The following is a 15,583-nucleotide window of genomic DNA, read 5'->3' as shown; positions in this document are numbered from 1 at the left end:
ATAGTATTCAAGCTCAAAAGGTCATTGAAACAATACAAATCAGGAGCAGAACAAACACGGAACTCTGAAACATCAGAGGTGGGATCAGGTGCCACGGAAGATTAAGCGAACTAGACTTGAGAAGTAAGGACAGAATGGAGAAAATGTTTAAAACGTAATCCAAAGGGTAAGGATGAAAATCCAAAATTTTTACAAAGAAATATAATTATATGAGAAAAAGTATTTGAAATCGATTTCATAAGCGCAACAACGAGATAATTAGTCGATTCCTTTTCAGATTTCCAGGCTAATTAAGTGCCTACAAATCAGAGAGATTTTTAAGTAATTTAATATACAGTTATTGACTGGGTATGAGGGCAACATATGATTTGTTGTTGCCCGAGGCCGCAGGCCAAGGGCAACATTTTCACCTTCAGGTCAAAATTAATTATATTTTTTATTATATCACAAAAATTATTTATAACAAAACATACTCTTCCCTCCCTTACCTTGCAAGGCAGCAACAACTCTTGCAGCTCTTAACTTCGGCTATTTCCGTGTCGCCGATATTGAACGATGATTAAATACTTGTGATGTAGCAGTGACGTTGCGGTCTAACAATTCTTATGTTAGACCAGCAGGCCAGTCAACAGTGAAATTGTTAGACCGATGTAATAAACATTTCTTTTGTTGGACTTGTTATTAGTAATAAATATATAGAAAGCTATTTATAAGGGTATAACAAACATGTATATGAATCTTTAAATTCCTTCGGTATATGTAGAGAAAACTACAAGACTGATTTTTCTTGTGTTCAAGCGTATGTAGATTGTTTAGGTAGATTGCATATATTTATATGTTGGTAAATTTTTAACGCACAAATGTGGATGTACAAATTTACCCAATATTCAATAGACAAAAGGTTTGAATCAGCCAATTAAGGAGGGATCACTTACTTATGCATGTTACACAACATATGGGCATGTCCGTTCGGAACATAAAATAAGAAGTGCACACCGTGACACTTCAGATTCAGTGAAAGTCTGATTTTTTTTCTATGTGAAGAATTCCACACAAGAGCAATAATACAAAACGAATGGTAGTATCCATATATTGCTATTGTAAACCCCAGATTAGCTGCAGAACTGTAGCGTTATGGTCTTTGACCATAACGCTACAGATCCCGTAAGGCAAAAATGTGTAATCTACGGCGCAAGTTTTCTCTGCGCACTGTTGGGGAGAATTTCTCCACTTTCCAAGATTGGTCAACCAGACGTAACGTCAGGAATTGCTACTAATAGGAAACAAGCTAATTCAGAGAATCAGTGTCCCCCGCTTAGGGAAAAAGTCGGCTCCCCCTGACTGAATTTGTAGAATTATTAAATGTATACATGTATACTGAAGCAAATAAAATACATGTATGTCAATATGCATATAAAGATTTGATTGCTTATTCTTTATTATGTGTGTAGAAGATTTTTTTATATGGAATATTTATCACAGTGTAATGATGATTTTATAACCTCATAAATTTTTCATTTCACATGCTGAATACTATCATTTAGTAAAAAAAAAAAGGGTATTTAAAAAATAGAAAATAAAAGGATCGACCGAGAATCGATCCCGGGTCTTCTCACATTTTAAGCGAGAGACATAACCACTACACCACGGTGTCGCTTTACAAAATGTGAAGTATATGCAGAAGTGAAGTCACATACATGTATATATTCATGTTTTCATGTTCGGTATTCTCAAAATTTTACACAATCCATGGTGTTTGATTTATTTAGCCTTTATTAAACAGTTCTAATAGATGTAATAAGAACATAAAGTCCGCTGAGACCTGTTTTATACGCAATAACTCTCCTCATGCCCCTGCGCTAAAAATAGCGACAAGTAATACTATAAATACTAATAAAACAAACGGGGCGGGGCACTTTGAGAGGGGTGAGAGACGTCCTAGGGAGTTTTGGTATAAAATTACATTGCATAAGCTCAAAATCTTCTTGAAATATCGCCCGGAAATGATAGTGTTACACACAGACAGAATGTATAAATTTACGACCTTGAACTTTGACCTTTTGACCTCAAAATCAATAGGGGTCTTCATTAGGCCACAGGGAGTTGTTATGTAAAATTTCATTGCAATAGCTCAAATGGTTCCAGAGATATCGTGTGGAAACGAAAGTGTTTTAACAGACATAATTTGCTTATTTATGACCTTGACCTTTGACCTTTTGACCTCAAAATCAATAGGGGTCTTCTTTAGTGCATAGGGAGTTGCTATGCTAAATTTCATTGCAAAAGCTCAAAGGGTTCTCGAGATATCGTGTGGAAACGAAAGCGTTACAGACAGACAGAAAGACGGACGGACGGACGGACGGACGGACAGACAATTGACGGACGGACGGACGGACGGAAAACTTACATCACTTTTCAAGCGGGGGACAATAATATATACGCTTAATCCATTTTCAGCTTACATTTGCCGTACAGTCTTGATAATAAACATGTAGTGTTTTATATGAAAATAAAGGATTTTTTCTCACCAATAATGCTGTAACAAAAAGAAGTGTTATTACAAGGTATGTAACACATTGACAGACTACTATATTCCGGAATAACGTCAATTTTCATCTTGTCCCGTTGTAACAGAAAAATGCCTTCAACAGAGTTTATTCTTGAAAAAGTTGAAAAATCTTCTCGCATCTCTTTGATATTTCACAGGATCGTTCTCTTAAATCATATTTAGACATAATATGTTTGTTGACAACCTCTGTTAAGAGAATAAGTACCCACATCCTTTGAAATAAAGTCCGTTAAGATGTCCCATTCAATGAAAATTTAGTGAAACGCATTTTCCAAACTAAACTTTAGAGGAAATGAGAACCTCAGTGTTAAAAATTTTAAACATTATGCCCTTAACTTTAAAAAAAATCGCACGATGCATATTGAAAAAAAAGGAAAGAACTGTAGAAAGAGACAAACATCTGTCATGTAGAATAATCAGGTGGCTAAAAAATCAAAGGTTGTAGAAAAAAGTATGAAAGATAGTGCACGACTTGGGGAACCAAAAATTCTTAAGATACCAAAAAAAAACTTGCAAATAAAAGAATTTGCTTTTTAAAAAGGCTTTATCTGGACATTGCTTTAAAACTCCACTGAAAGACATGTGCGATAATGCCCAACTTCAGTGCCAGGCACATAAATGAAAGAAGCCAGAGATTTTTGATCGGGTTCGACATACCAATTATAATTTTTGTAAAGAGCATAAGCGGCTATAACCAAAACATTCAAAATTTTGATTTTGTTATACGTCACTGTTTTGTTTCAATATATTTTTTTTCACATGAGGGGAACATATATTGCATTCTGAAATGCATGCTTATATTGAAGATTTGTAATTTTATATTATGTAGTAACCAGAAACAATACCATAGAACGTAGAGAGATTGCGTCCTGAGAAAATTGTTCACAACTGCATGTTCATACTTGCATAGAGTAGCTGTAGAGTTGTGGCAGGTGTGCGAAGAGCAAGGTCGCATGAATTATTCCAGAGTTGATTGAGTACGCTTTATTCGTATTGTATTAACTTTATGTACGTGTAACAAGGTCTTATTATGGCTTTTCAACAAAACCAGCTGCAGTTCAACGTTGGTGTCCCAACATACACAGAAAATTTAGCATTTCGTCACCATCGACCTGGAGCAATCGTCATAGAAAAACCTGCTGTACAACAAGCTTCGTCAGTGTTTATCCCGCGACAAAATGTGTCTCATGTCACTAGAGGTAAAAATTTCTTTTTTCTTATTACATATGTCTTCAACTAGTGTATTTGCAAGTTGTTTCACACTTTATTAAGTGGTCTACATTCTAGCTGTGTTCTGTTTTGAATTTCTTCAGACTTGCTAGAAATTGATACATTTACATATATTAATGCAATATGCGACTCCCTCAGAATCAAGTTTATTCGCCCTTAACCTAGCTCACACACATCACTACGTTTTATTTCCAGTAAATTGTTTTTCTGCTTATGCTAATAGATGTAATCTAATATAATAAAATATTAGACCCCTATAATATATGTGTCAAAACATCTGGTATAATTTTTTGATCAATAAATAATGGTTTGTTCTTCCAATATTCCAAGAAAAGGATATGTATTCAAATTGACATATCAAATCCCTACAGCTATATTATAATGTATATGACTAATATGAGACTTCCCTGAGTTACCTATCTTAGCTGTTAAATGCCCCTGCAGCTTATTTCCTAAAAAAATGAAGGAGTTCCCAATTTTAATATAATGATTATGATTTATTTCTGTTATCAATTATTTCAGAGGTTAATTCGAGTTCATTGTCAAGTGATAGAATGGAAATGGCCCTGAAACTGGCCCAGAGAGACATCAAGAAACAGAGAGAACAAGAAAGAATGCAGGCACTCAGACCAAAAAGTAGATCTCCCTCACCAAAATCTAGGACAAAAATAATTCCAGGGCAAAGATTTTGGAGCAAAAATCAAAGGAGGCGTGATCCCAAAAAGGAAAACCGAGTTTTAACAGTACGAGAGCATGACAGGAATCGCCAACCAAAAGAAACGCGAACACAGACCCCTCCCCGAGCACCAAAGTTTGAGGGAAGGGTACCAGATCCAAACTTTCCTGGTAAAATATAAAATGTCTTGAGTATCACTTTTAGATTTCACGTGTGTAAATCTTACATTGACATGATTGTTGATGTATTTTGCTTGAAGTTCAGTTCTGATGAGATAAAATTTAAAGATTTATTTTTAACAGAAATTTTGTTTTTTGGTTTGGCTAAAAATAAAATTATACAACACATATAGGCCAAAGTGAGACGTTACGATATAAAATTTAATTTGTTTTTAACATTTATTATTATTTTTCAGTTTCATCCAATTCACCACCATCAAAAGACACCGACTTAAAAATTTATCCAATAAGAAAGCTTCCCCACAGTGACCAGCCAGCCAAAGAGATAGAGAGGCTGCAGAGGGAGATGGAATCTTATTTACAGCAGATCCAGGTCATCGAGCAGAGGGCCATGAGGGGTATGTATTTATTTAGCTACTTCTCTTTAATAGTTAAAGGGCTGTCAGTGGGTTGTATACACACAAACTATAGATAAAAAGCAAATGGGAGTATATGAAGTAAAAAAGAAGGGTGGGTGAGATTTGATCCTTTTTTAAAATGGATTGTCAACACATGGCTTTCTATGTCACTTCTATATGAGTAAATAAATTGTCATAATGCTTCTTATGTATTCATGTCATGGTGTAATAAAAAAAATTAGTTAACACATATTTTGTTTTTCTGAATTAAGAACAGTCTATGGATTTTCTTCAACACAAGTCGAAGAAGAAGAAGGGTTACCTGCCAGACGAGGAGGACAGCGAGAGAAAACAGGTTAGGAGTGAGGAGATCCAGACGCGGGCCGCCAGACAGCTGTACGTACTCAGACAGCAGGTCCGAGAGGTCCAGAACCAGTTAATCAGAGGGGAACCAGACAAACTAAAGCACACCAAGAAGGTACAATAAAGTTTTGTTTAAATTTTTATTTTGGATGATAAGGAATTGAATGATAAAAAAGGCTGAAATAAGTGCTTTATCTGAGTTGTGAACTATACAATCATTTTAAATTTATCCATTTTCAGAAGCATGAATTGATTAAAAAAATTTTCATTGATGATATTGAGAAGTTGCAGAAGTGATATGTCAAGTAATGATCCATTTGCTATGTTTAATTGTACAGAGTCAGATCATGGCCCGTTTGGCCGCTGCCCACCGTGGAGCAGTCAGAGCTGTCCAGTCCTTCGTAAACAGCCTACCCTTCACGGACCTCCAGAGGGGACTACCCAGCAGTTACCAGGAGTTAGCTCTCCTGATCAGACAGATGTCACTACTGAGCACACAGCTTAGTGCCGACGACAAGTCCAGTGTCCATCAAGATCTGCTGACCATGCTGGACAGAGTTGATGTATGTATTTATTGTACTGTTATAAAGTTTCTGAGAATCATTCTTGAAATATTGTATTGAGTGGAAGGTGGTTATTTAGAGAAAAACATGTTTAAAAATAAAATCAATTATGTGTAGTTCTAAAATTTAAAACATTGATCTTTATTTAGGAGTTGAACAAGGCCTGGTGTGCAGAAGTCCAGACATCTGGTAGAACAGAAGGAGGTCCCCGCCAGAAGTCACCCCCCAGGCCTCCGTTTGAGGTTCCCAAACCTGCCCATCATACCAAACCTACATTTGTGTCCCATAAAGGCAAAGAGAACAGAGCTAGAAAAGGTACATACCTCTATTAATTTATCGTGCAGAATGATAACATAAAAAGTAAAATATTGCTTGTCGTTATTCTATGTTTTGTTATGACCATTACATAGTATTTTTAAAAAAAATTTTTTTTCTTAATTAGGTGTTCTGATCAGCAGAAAACCAGCCAAAGTTACAAAGAGAGCACCGCAAGGTACACTTATGTGTTCCAGTCAGCAATTCTACAAACTACATTCTTACAGAATACCTTTATTTGCAAATTCCTAATTCAGCTATATCTCTCATAGATGGATATAGGACTTTTTATGTACTATCTGCATTGTAAATACTCTGAGATTTTCTGTAACTGAATATCTGTCTGCCATCTGTAGGTAGAACACTGACCCCAGAGAGGAGAGCAACTTTACAGGCCGGAATAGCAGCACTGATGCAGGGAGATAAACAGAAGAGCCAAGCTGATCTTACAGAGGGAGGTAAACAGAGCAGCAATGCTGGAATGGCTTGGGAGATCCCAATAAGTAAACCCAAAAAGAGCCTCATCATCCCAGGAAAATTACAGGTAAATTCCTCAAACAAATTAGAGCATGGGTTATAATTCATAAAAGTATTATGATCTTAAGTATCACTAAAGGAAATTATTTGTCATGCAGATAAAGAAAACATATCATATATTTGTAGTTTAAACATTAATAGAATTTTCCTTTGTTTTCTCAGGCTAAACGAGACAAGGCCCAGAAACCTGTGATCAAGTCTGTACCAGAGACACATTATGCTGACCCCACGGTAGCCTCCCAGCTTAAAGTGACCACCCCCTACTTACAGGGGACAGTCCTAGAGAGGTCATTTTCTGCTCCCCCATCCCCCAGGTAGGTATCACGTTAAGGTACTCAGTTAAAAGAATTATTTGTGATCATGTAAGATCTTGGGATATTGACTTAATATTTTATCTATATTGTTTAGAGGTTACAATGTCAGTCCAGATAGCCCTCTACACGGAGCCTGGAAACCTGCTGGTAAAACACCATCCCAGAGTAGAAGAACTCGATCTCAGAGTCCACAGTCCGCCCGACGAAAAATTATGTCTCAGGACCTAGATGAAAGTGTTGTACAGTAAGTCAAAATAGGAGATATTCTATAGGGATCTTTTGTTATTGCCATTATGTTATACCATGTCAGGGTACTAGATATTTTGATAAAACAATCAAAAAAGTTATTCATTTTCACTTTCAATAACATATTTCAAGACTTAATCACTTTACTCTTAAGTGTTTGTGATGGAAATTTTTTCTTCCTTCGTTTTCATTGGAGATAAACAGTGTTCTGTATTTGATGTACGTATCTATAAGCATAAGAATTCTGTAACCTTTCTTTTCAGAAACCTCTACCTTGATGCCTTTTCTAGCCCCAGCCAGGTAAGGCAGATTTTGAGATTCTGAATATTAAAACTGAATGTACATACTTTATCATTTAAAGATTGATTAGACCTTAGAAAATAACAAGAAATATTAACCATTTTCATGGGAATGAAATTCTGCAATGTTATAGCAGTTTTACAAATGATACACTGTAATTTGTAAATCACGTTTGTGTTATACTGCATGAGCAATTTTAGTATGAGCATATTTTCATACTATATGTAATAACTTCGTAATTTTGATATGGTACCTTTATTTGCAGTCGATTGAGTTCCAGAACAGAGGAAGATCTCCTACAAGACAAAGGTAAGTAAATTTAAATGGTTTAAAATCCAAGAAAATAACATATGGATACTCTTAAATTTTAAACTTTACTGTTGTAAAATGTTTTATTTTGGTTGTAAATTTTTTCCCGTAACAGACGTCAGTTCGGCAGATCCCCCGAGGGTTTGGTCACTGAGGCAGAGATGGCAATCAGAATGAGACTGAAACCATTGTTAGACCAGGCAGAGGTAAATGACAGAAATACTTATAAATGTTTATATATTTTTAAATTTAATGTTACAAGACCTAGCTGCACAAATTTATACAGCCACCTTATAACTACATTCTGCAATAATGGGTCATTGTAAATCCCAGTAATATTCTGTTTTATATCTGCAACACTGCTAGTAAATTTTCATTTTCAAAAGTGAAAACTTATCCTAATGTTAATTGTAGAAAATGGCAGCCAGACAGGAGCGTTTGTTAGTCACAAAAGACGTCTCTGCCAGACAGAAGCTAGCAGACAAGGCCTACAACAATGTAAGCTGACATTGATCCTAAAAGTGATATAAGTATCTTTGATCTGTCTAAAGGGCTTTCATTGCTAAATACACAGATCCTTTAGTATCAAGCAATATGAAAGGCCAAAGCAAGCTTTTACAGCTTTTTTGTTACACATATTCTTTTTTTGTAAAATATCCTTTCATACAACTGCATTGAGATGCATGAATTTAGTCTTTTTAAAATTTAATGTTTAGAATTATCTCCCTTCCAAGTTAAAAAAATATTGGAAAGCTGGATAAGATGAGGTTGATGTTTTTGACTTTGAAGGTTGAAGCTCATGGAGACGTGCTGGCTGAGATGATTTTGAATGACATCATCAGGGACACTGCCGAGGAACTGGAGAATTTAGAAATGTCGGAGCGAGCTGGGCGTGAAGCAGTCCGACTACAGAACAACCCAACACTAGAGAACGTGTTCCAGAGACTGGAACAGATGGAGGTATGTGAGATAAAACACATACAGGCAAATGGTACTGTAATATACATACAGTCAATGAGTCATACTTTGTTATAGTGAAACTCAGTCTTGGGATATATAGGGAACTGAGATACTGAGATTAAAAAAATAGATATAGGTAAAGTGGTTTCAACTTCAATCTTACTTTAACATGTCCTTAAAATACAACATATTTAAGTTAGAGATGCCTAAAGTGTAATTATATAGTGGCAGACTTTTCTTAAACATTCAGTGTGAATAAGACATTTTTTGTGTTCTGAGGGAGTAAATGAAAATCAATTTGTGGGAAACAAGATTTGGATTCCTTAGAGTTTGATCAGTTAAAGTTTATTCTTATTTGGTCTTATATCATTATTCAGCAAGAGCAGTTTGAAATCAGAAGGCGCTGGGCCACTCTGGAGTTTGAGGAAGCCGGATCAAATCTAAGATCTAAAAGACAAACAGGTTAGTCAGTTAAGGTTTATTGTCATGCCTTGTTCTTTTTTGAGTGGCCAATGGTTTTTTTTGCTACTATTCACATTTGCTATTATTACATGTAATTGTTGATGGTATTTGAGGCAATGATAGCACAATAAATACATGTATATCTATAAGTAGATGTTTAAAGTACAGCAGAGCATATGGTAATTTAACAAAAAACATTTTTTTCAGCATCATCTCTTGTTTCAAAGCCAAATGCACCTGTTGCCATGGAAATCACCAGGAACAGTGGACCTAGTGTAATGGGCCAAAAGACTTTGTATGTATTTGGTTCCAGATAAAATAGTTTAAAAGTAGTCTTCAGTTTTAAAATAAATGTTTATATGTTTTGTTTGTCATGAGATGATCATGTTTGTCTGTAGCAGAGAAGTAAGGTAAAACCTTCTCTGTTTACAGGTATCAACAAGAGTACAAAGAGGACCAACCAATCATATTTACAAAATTCAAACCTGAACCAAAGTTTGTACAAAATAGAGTCGTACAGGAAGAGGAGGGAACCAATATAGGAGGCACCAGTAAAAGAGTGGAGATAAGTCTGGCTAAAAACATGGTGGATAATATCCACAGTTACGTGGAAAAATATGAGAGACATTTAAGGAAAACCTCTCATCAGATTCAGGGAAAATTTGATCCATGGAAATTAGTTGAAGAGTAAGTAAACTATGATTAATTACAACTTAAATACAAGGTGGAAAGAACAGCTAAGTAAAATGAAATTTTATGTAAAAATCATGATTTACTTTTAAAATTATAAAGAAGTACAATCATATTTATTATATGATTTACAGAGTTTCTGATCAAGTATTGGAGGATTGTCTGAATGAAGTGGCTGGGGAGTTGGAGGATATCAATGAAGCAGCAGTTAACCAGCTCTGTAAATCAGAGTTTATGATCAATTCCACCCTCAACAGCACACAGACTTCACCAGGCTTGACTCCCGGGGGTTCACCCCACCAGAGCCCTGCCCACTCACCCGGGGGGTATGTCCCAGTGACCTCTCCTAATGGGGCGGTAAGGGTGGTGGCCTTCAGTGAAAAAGAAGATCTGGTCTCCGCCTCTCAGGAAGAACTGACGATATCAGAGGAGATGACGGAGGAGGACGGCGAGGAGGAGGGGGAGGATTACGAAGACGATTATGAAGAAGACGACTGATGAGCATAGAAGAAGACGACTGATGAGTGTAGATGATGATAATTGTAGATCTATTGACAGTAGTAAATTATTTTAGTTTTATAACAGTGTCATTCATAAAAAAAATCCAATTTAGATTACAGTCTTAGACACTGCATTATACAAAACTGAACAAAGTACTATAAGAATTTTTCATAGTGGGTTATGAACTTCAGTTTCATCAGTGAAAATTATTTTCACCCATACTTTGACAAGGACTTTTAAAAATATAATACTGAATATTTTTAGATTAAAAAAATTTTGTCCCTTTCTTGAAATCAATTCCAGATCCAATAAAAAGCTATTCAATATCCTCTGTTTTAAAATTTATGTATGTGTGTATCAGAATTGCTTTAGAAATTTCTTTATGGTAATTATTAACATAAAAGATACAGTGGTTGTACTTACATGTACATAGTTCAAGTACTTGTGTCATGAGACTGTAGAAAGCTTCCTGTCTGTGATATTTTGTTAATTTATCTTTAAAGATAAGATTATTTATGTTAATTAACATTTAAGATGTTTATAAAGTGTGCAACATTTATGTATTTTTATTTAGTTCTGATAAGAAGGACCTCTTTCCTTTGAAATATATTTTGATTTTGCCAAGTTGTTAGTTTCTTTACCAAAGCAAAATATATAAAAAAAAAATGAAAATATATTGTTTCTTATTTATAAATCACAGATGCAGAGAAGATGAAATTGCATGTAAGCTCTCTTATGTTATTCAGATTCAAATCCCAACCTTTTAATCTATTTATTCTCAATTTTTCAAAGACCAGTTCAAGACAATTGTAGGACTTTAGCAAAAAGATAGAGTTTCAACCAGTCGCAGTTAGCTGACATTATTGTGTATCTCCATGCCAGTTCTGGGAGACATAGATAGTCACAGTTGTATAATTTTTTTTATGGAGAGGAATGTTGTCTGTAGAAAATCACTCCATGTACTGAAATTAACAAACTGGATGTTTTCGAAAACAGTGATACCAGTATTTAAGTGAATGTTTTTAAATGTACCCTTATAACATGAAAAGTGAAGGGGTCACAATGGTTATTCTTATTTCAAAAATATGCATAAACTAATACTGAATTTAAAATGCACAACACAACTGAGCATATGGGCCATTTATTTCAAATGATAGATTAATAATTATTAGTCCAAAATTTAAGATTGTGAAGAAGTAAATGCTGATTTTGAAAGAGGGAGTTTTAGTGGTAATTTTTTCAAGGAAAAGTGACCGAAATTGGAACTCGAAAATTAACGTTTTAGACCCCTAAGGAATTAAAAGCTTATTGAACATCTGCAGAACACCTCCATCTTGCGAAAAAGTAATGTCTACAGCCTAACATGTATACTGTTCTAGACCGGATGTTTGTAAAATCACACCGTTTTTCAAGCTCCATTTAAACCTCAACATGAACATGAAAATTCACAAACTGTAGCAAATCTGTCTTCTAGCAAAAGATAAAATGGCTAAATGAAAATATGGAGATAACGAACAGTATTCAAGATCAAATGTCCATAAAACAATTAAATAAAAATATAGGAGCAGAACAAACACGGACCTCCAGAACATCACAGGTGGGATCAGGTGTCATGGAGGAGCGAGAATCCCCTGCCGACCGGTCACAACCGCAGTGTGTTCCTTGTCATGATTGGGAAATAACGGAAAAATCCGCCGTCAATGCAGTGTATAAATAATGGACTAACAATTGGTTTTAAAAGCGTCAGTCATCATCTGACTCAATGATATATTGTATTTGCTGACAAGGTCATTGTATCGACCTTAGAACTAACGAAATGATGACTTTAAACAAGGCTGCTGATATTCTGTTTCATCAACTTGTTTGTCAATATTTTACCTCGTTTTAGAAATTGTTCATACGTAGAGCATGCCCTTGCGTATCGAATCAACTGAGATATATAAACTCCGTATGCAGGTGATGAAGGTATATTGCTGCGTAAGTATGGGTAGTTGACGATAGTGAACGTAAAGTCATCACGTTTATCATACATGTAAAGCTGGTTGTTAGATAACCATTAACGTCTTTTTCAAGTAAAATATCCAAACATAGACAGATGTGTCAGACTCTGTAGTATCCTTTATCTCAAGCTCAATAGGATATACTGTATCGACACAAGAATTGAAATTGCCATTGTTAATTGACAATACGTCGTCGATATATATAAATGTCGAGTTAAAGGCCACAGCAAGTGTTTTCTTGTTTTCACGCATAAGATTTTGCACAAATTCTGTTTCATATGAGTACAAAACAAGATGTGTTTGTGAAACACTATGCGCCAGACGGTAACAAAGTTACAAAAAAAAACTATTTTTAGCATATCTGTCACAGTCAAGGTAACAAGGTCATTGATATTAATGTTATTTGAAAGAACTTTAGTAGTGGAGTATGCATACCAAATATGAAGTCTATATCTCCTATGGTTCAGGATTTATGGCAAAAGTTCGAAAATAGCTATTTTTAGCATTAAGGTCACAGTCAAGGTCTCAAGGTCAATGACTTTGGTGTCATTTGTATGAGCTTTATTAGTGAAGTATGCGTACCAAATATGAAGTCTCTATCTCCTATGCTTTGAAAGTTATGGCAACAGTTTAAAAAAGCTATTTTTAGACTGTAGGTCACAGTCAAGGTCACAGGGTCATTGACCTTGGTGTCTTTTGAAAGAACTTTATTAGTGGAGTATCCATACCAAATAAGAAGTCTCTATATCTCAAGGTTCAAAAGTTATGGCGAAGGTTAAAGTTTGCTGCAGACAGACAAACAGACAAACAGACAGGACAAAAACAATATACGCCTCGGATCTATCGATCCAGGCGCATAAAAAGGTTTGCTAATAACGGGACACAATTGGTACCCATGGAAGTTGCAATAGATTTATGGAAGACCTGGTCTCCAAAAACAATATAGATACATATATTATCAATCAGAAACTCAAGCATCTTTTTGAAGACAACTTCATAGTAATTGTGTGTACAATCAGAATGTCTTTTTATTTCAACAAAATAATTTTGCACATGACCAATGATAAGGTATGTAAATTTACGAGTTCCATTTTTATTGAAAAAGCAGCTGTCAATGATATCATAAAGCCTGGAGTTTAAATTATCGTGTATGAAGTTGAAAAGTCGTAAGTTTTGAAGCTGTTGGATCTGGTAAAATCAATCTTTTGATTTCAAATTGTCCAAAAGTTCCTTGGAATTTTTTAAGTATCCACATTTGATTTACGCCACTTCTTGAATATTTTGTTGCACAGTACTCTTGAAGTTGACATCTTAGTGAGGAGTAAAGAAAGAGGCTAGGTTGAACAATGACTGGAACCCGCAATGTATCTTTGTTTGAAAGGATTCTTATGCAATTTCGGAATCCATGCAATACATATATGGTAGCTCAATTACATTTCTTTTCGGGGGGGGGGGGTATTAAAGATATTCAAAACTGGTATTTGATTTTGATGAATGTCTTCCTTAGAAAATGACCTATGAGTATAAGTTGGATTTCCACTTGTTGAATTAAATCCAAGTTCTTCTAAAATACAATGTATATAAAGCCCTACAAACGAAGACAATGTTGTTACCTGCTTTGTCAGTAGGGACCATTGCGTACGAATCATGTAATATAATCTATCTAATTCTTTTCTTCACTTCTGCATTATTGAATACAGAAGGATAAATAGTTTTCATATTGCCCCTCAATCTTTTAATACGCGATTTTATATGGATCTGTTACATTTAATCCATTCAGACAAAGTGTCAACGTCTTTTTTCATATCTCGCCCATCGTCTGGCGTAAATGGAAGAGTTTGGGGAACCAGAAATTTTTAAAACAGAAAATTTTGTTGTCCTTCTTAATTTAATTCCAAGGAGTATACTATTCCAAGGGTAAAAATGTACATTCCAAAACTTTATTGTACATCCACAGAACATCATCAATTACATGCCACAAACTGATTTGTCTACTGGGTAAATACACTGTATATGATTTCTTGGAAAAGGTTTCTAAAAAAAGTCATTTCGACCCTAGGGTGAAAGGAAAAATTCGCATCTTACATTAAACTATGGAACACCGCTAATCGTCTCGAAAAAGGCGATTGGGTTCTTTTAGACGGTTGATGAAAGGACTTTTTTCACATTTCAGTAGTGAAACCTTTCCTCAGTCAGTACAACTATTTTTGGCATCACTGAGGGTATACACTAGCACGTGAGAGTTTATAATAATTTTCATCATCTACTGATCTGATTATGATTAAATATAAGGATAACGAACAGTGGTCAAGCTCAAACGTCCATTCAATCAAAACAACACGGCATAGAAATCATGGACCTCTGAAACGTTGGAGGTGGGAACAAATGCCATAGAGGGGAAAACATCTCCTGTCAATCGGTCGTGTGCTCCTTCCCATGATCGGACTATAGAGAAAATCCGTAGACAATTCAGTGTATAAATAATGGCCTAACAATTGGAATGAAAAAAAAACAGTCAGCATTCGACTTAATGATAGATTGTACTTGCTGACAAGGTCACTGTATCAACTACAAAACTTGGTAAATCTCGACTTTAAACGAGACTGTTGATATCCTTGTTTCATGAACTTATTGGTCATTATCTTTCCTTGTTTCAGAAATTGTTCGAACGTAGAGCAAGCTCTTACGTACCAAATCGACTAAAAGACATACACCCCATGCATTTGCAGGTGATAGTGGTATACTGCTACACAAGTTGATGGCAGTAAAATTGAAGTCACCACTTTTATCACAAAGTTTTTGTTATATTACCATCATCGTCTCAAGCCACGGTCCGGAGTCTGCATATAGCTCTCTCCTATCCACGGTCCGGAGTCCGCATATAGCTCTCTCCTACCCGGCCAGAATGAGAGAGGATCGTACATTTTGGCTGTGGTTTGCGACGATGGATTACCATTTGCGTTTTTTTCTC

General features: G+C 35.3%; 1 protein-coding gene across 1 annotated transcript; it reads left to right on the top strand.

Annotated features, from left to right (window-relative positions):
* Nucleotides 1–3,308: 3,308 nt before the first annotated feature.
* Nucleotides 3,309–11,226, top strand: LOC134230281 (protein moonraker-like). The gene is made up of 19 exons (XM_062712046.1): nt 3,309–3,768; nt 4,322–4,645; nt 4,891–5,052; nt 5,325–5,530; nt 5,754–5,978; nt 6,128–6,293; nt 6,421–6,471; nt 6,650–6,837; nt 6,993–7,144; nt 7,239–7,388; nt 7,654–7,690; nt 7,956–7,999; nt 8,115–8,205; nt 8,414–8,497; nt 8,789–8,959; nt 9,337–9,421; nt 9,629–9,716; nt 9,854–10,108; nt 10,246–11,226. The coding sequence occupies exons 1-19, from the start codon at nt 3,600–3,602 to the stop codon at nt 10,607–10,609; spliced, it is 3,012 nt and encodes a 1,003-aa protein (XP_062568030.1). The 5' UTR covers nt 3,309–3,599; the 3' UTR covers nt 10,610–11,226.
* Nucleotides 11,227–15,583: the final 4,357 nt, after the last annotated feature.

The sequence above is a fragment of the Saccostrea cucullata genome, unplaced genomic scaffold, assembly GCF_032062105.1.
Source record: "Saccostrea cucullata isolate Sc308-1 unplaced genomic scaffold, CSIRO_AGI_Scuc_v1 ctg4828, whole genome shotgun sequence".
Lineage (NCBI taxonomy): Eukaryota > Metazoa > Mollusca > Bivalvia > Ostreida > Ostreidae > Saccostrea > Saccostrea cuccullata.
The sequence above is the reverse complement of the archived record's forward strand: the minus strand, read 5'-3'. Positions and strand labels throughout refer to the sequence as shown.

Coding starts and splice junctions, on each gene's coding strand:
- LOC134230281 (XM_062712046.1), top strand. CDS start 3,600: ATGGCTTTTCAACAAAACCAGCTGCAGTTCAACGTTGGTGTCCCAACA. Junction 5,053..5,324: donor CGAGCAGAGGGCCATGAGGG/GTATGTATTTAT, acceptor TTCTGAATTAAG/AACAGTCTATGGATTTTCTT. Junction 7,389..7,653: donor CTAGATGAAAGTGTTGTACA/GTAAGTCAAAAT, acceptor CTTTCTTTTCAG/AAACCTCTACCTTGATGCCT.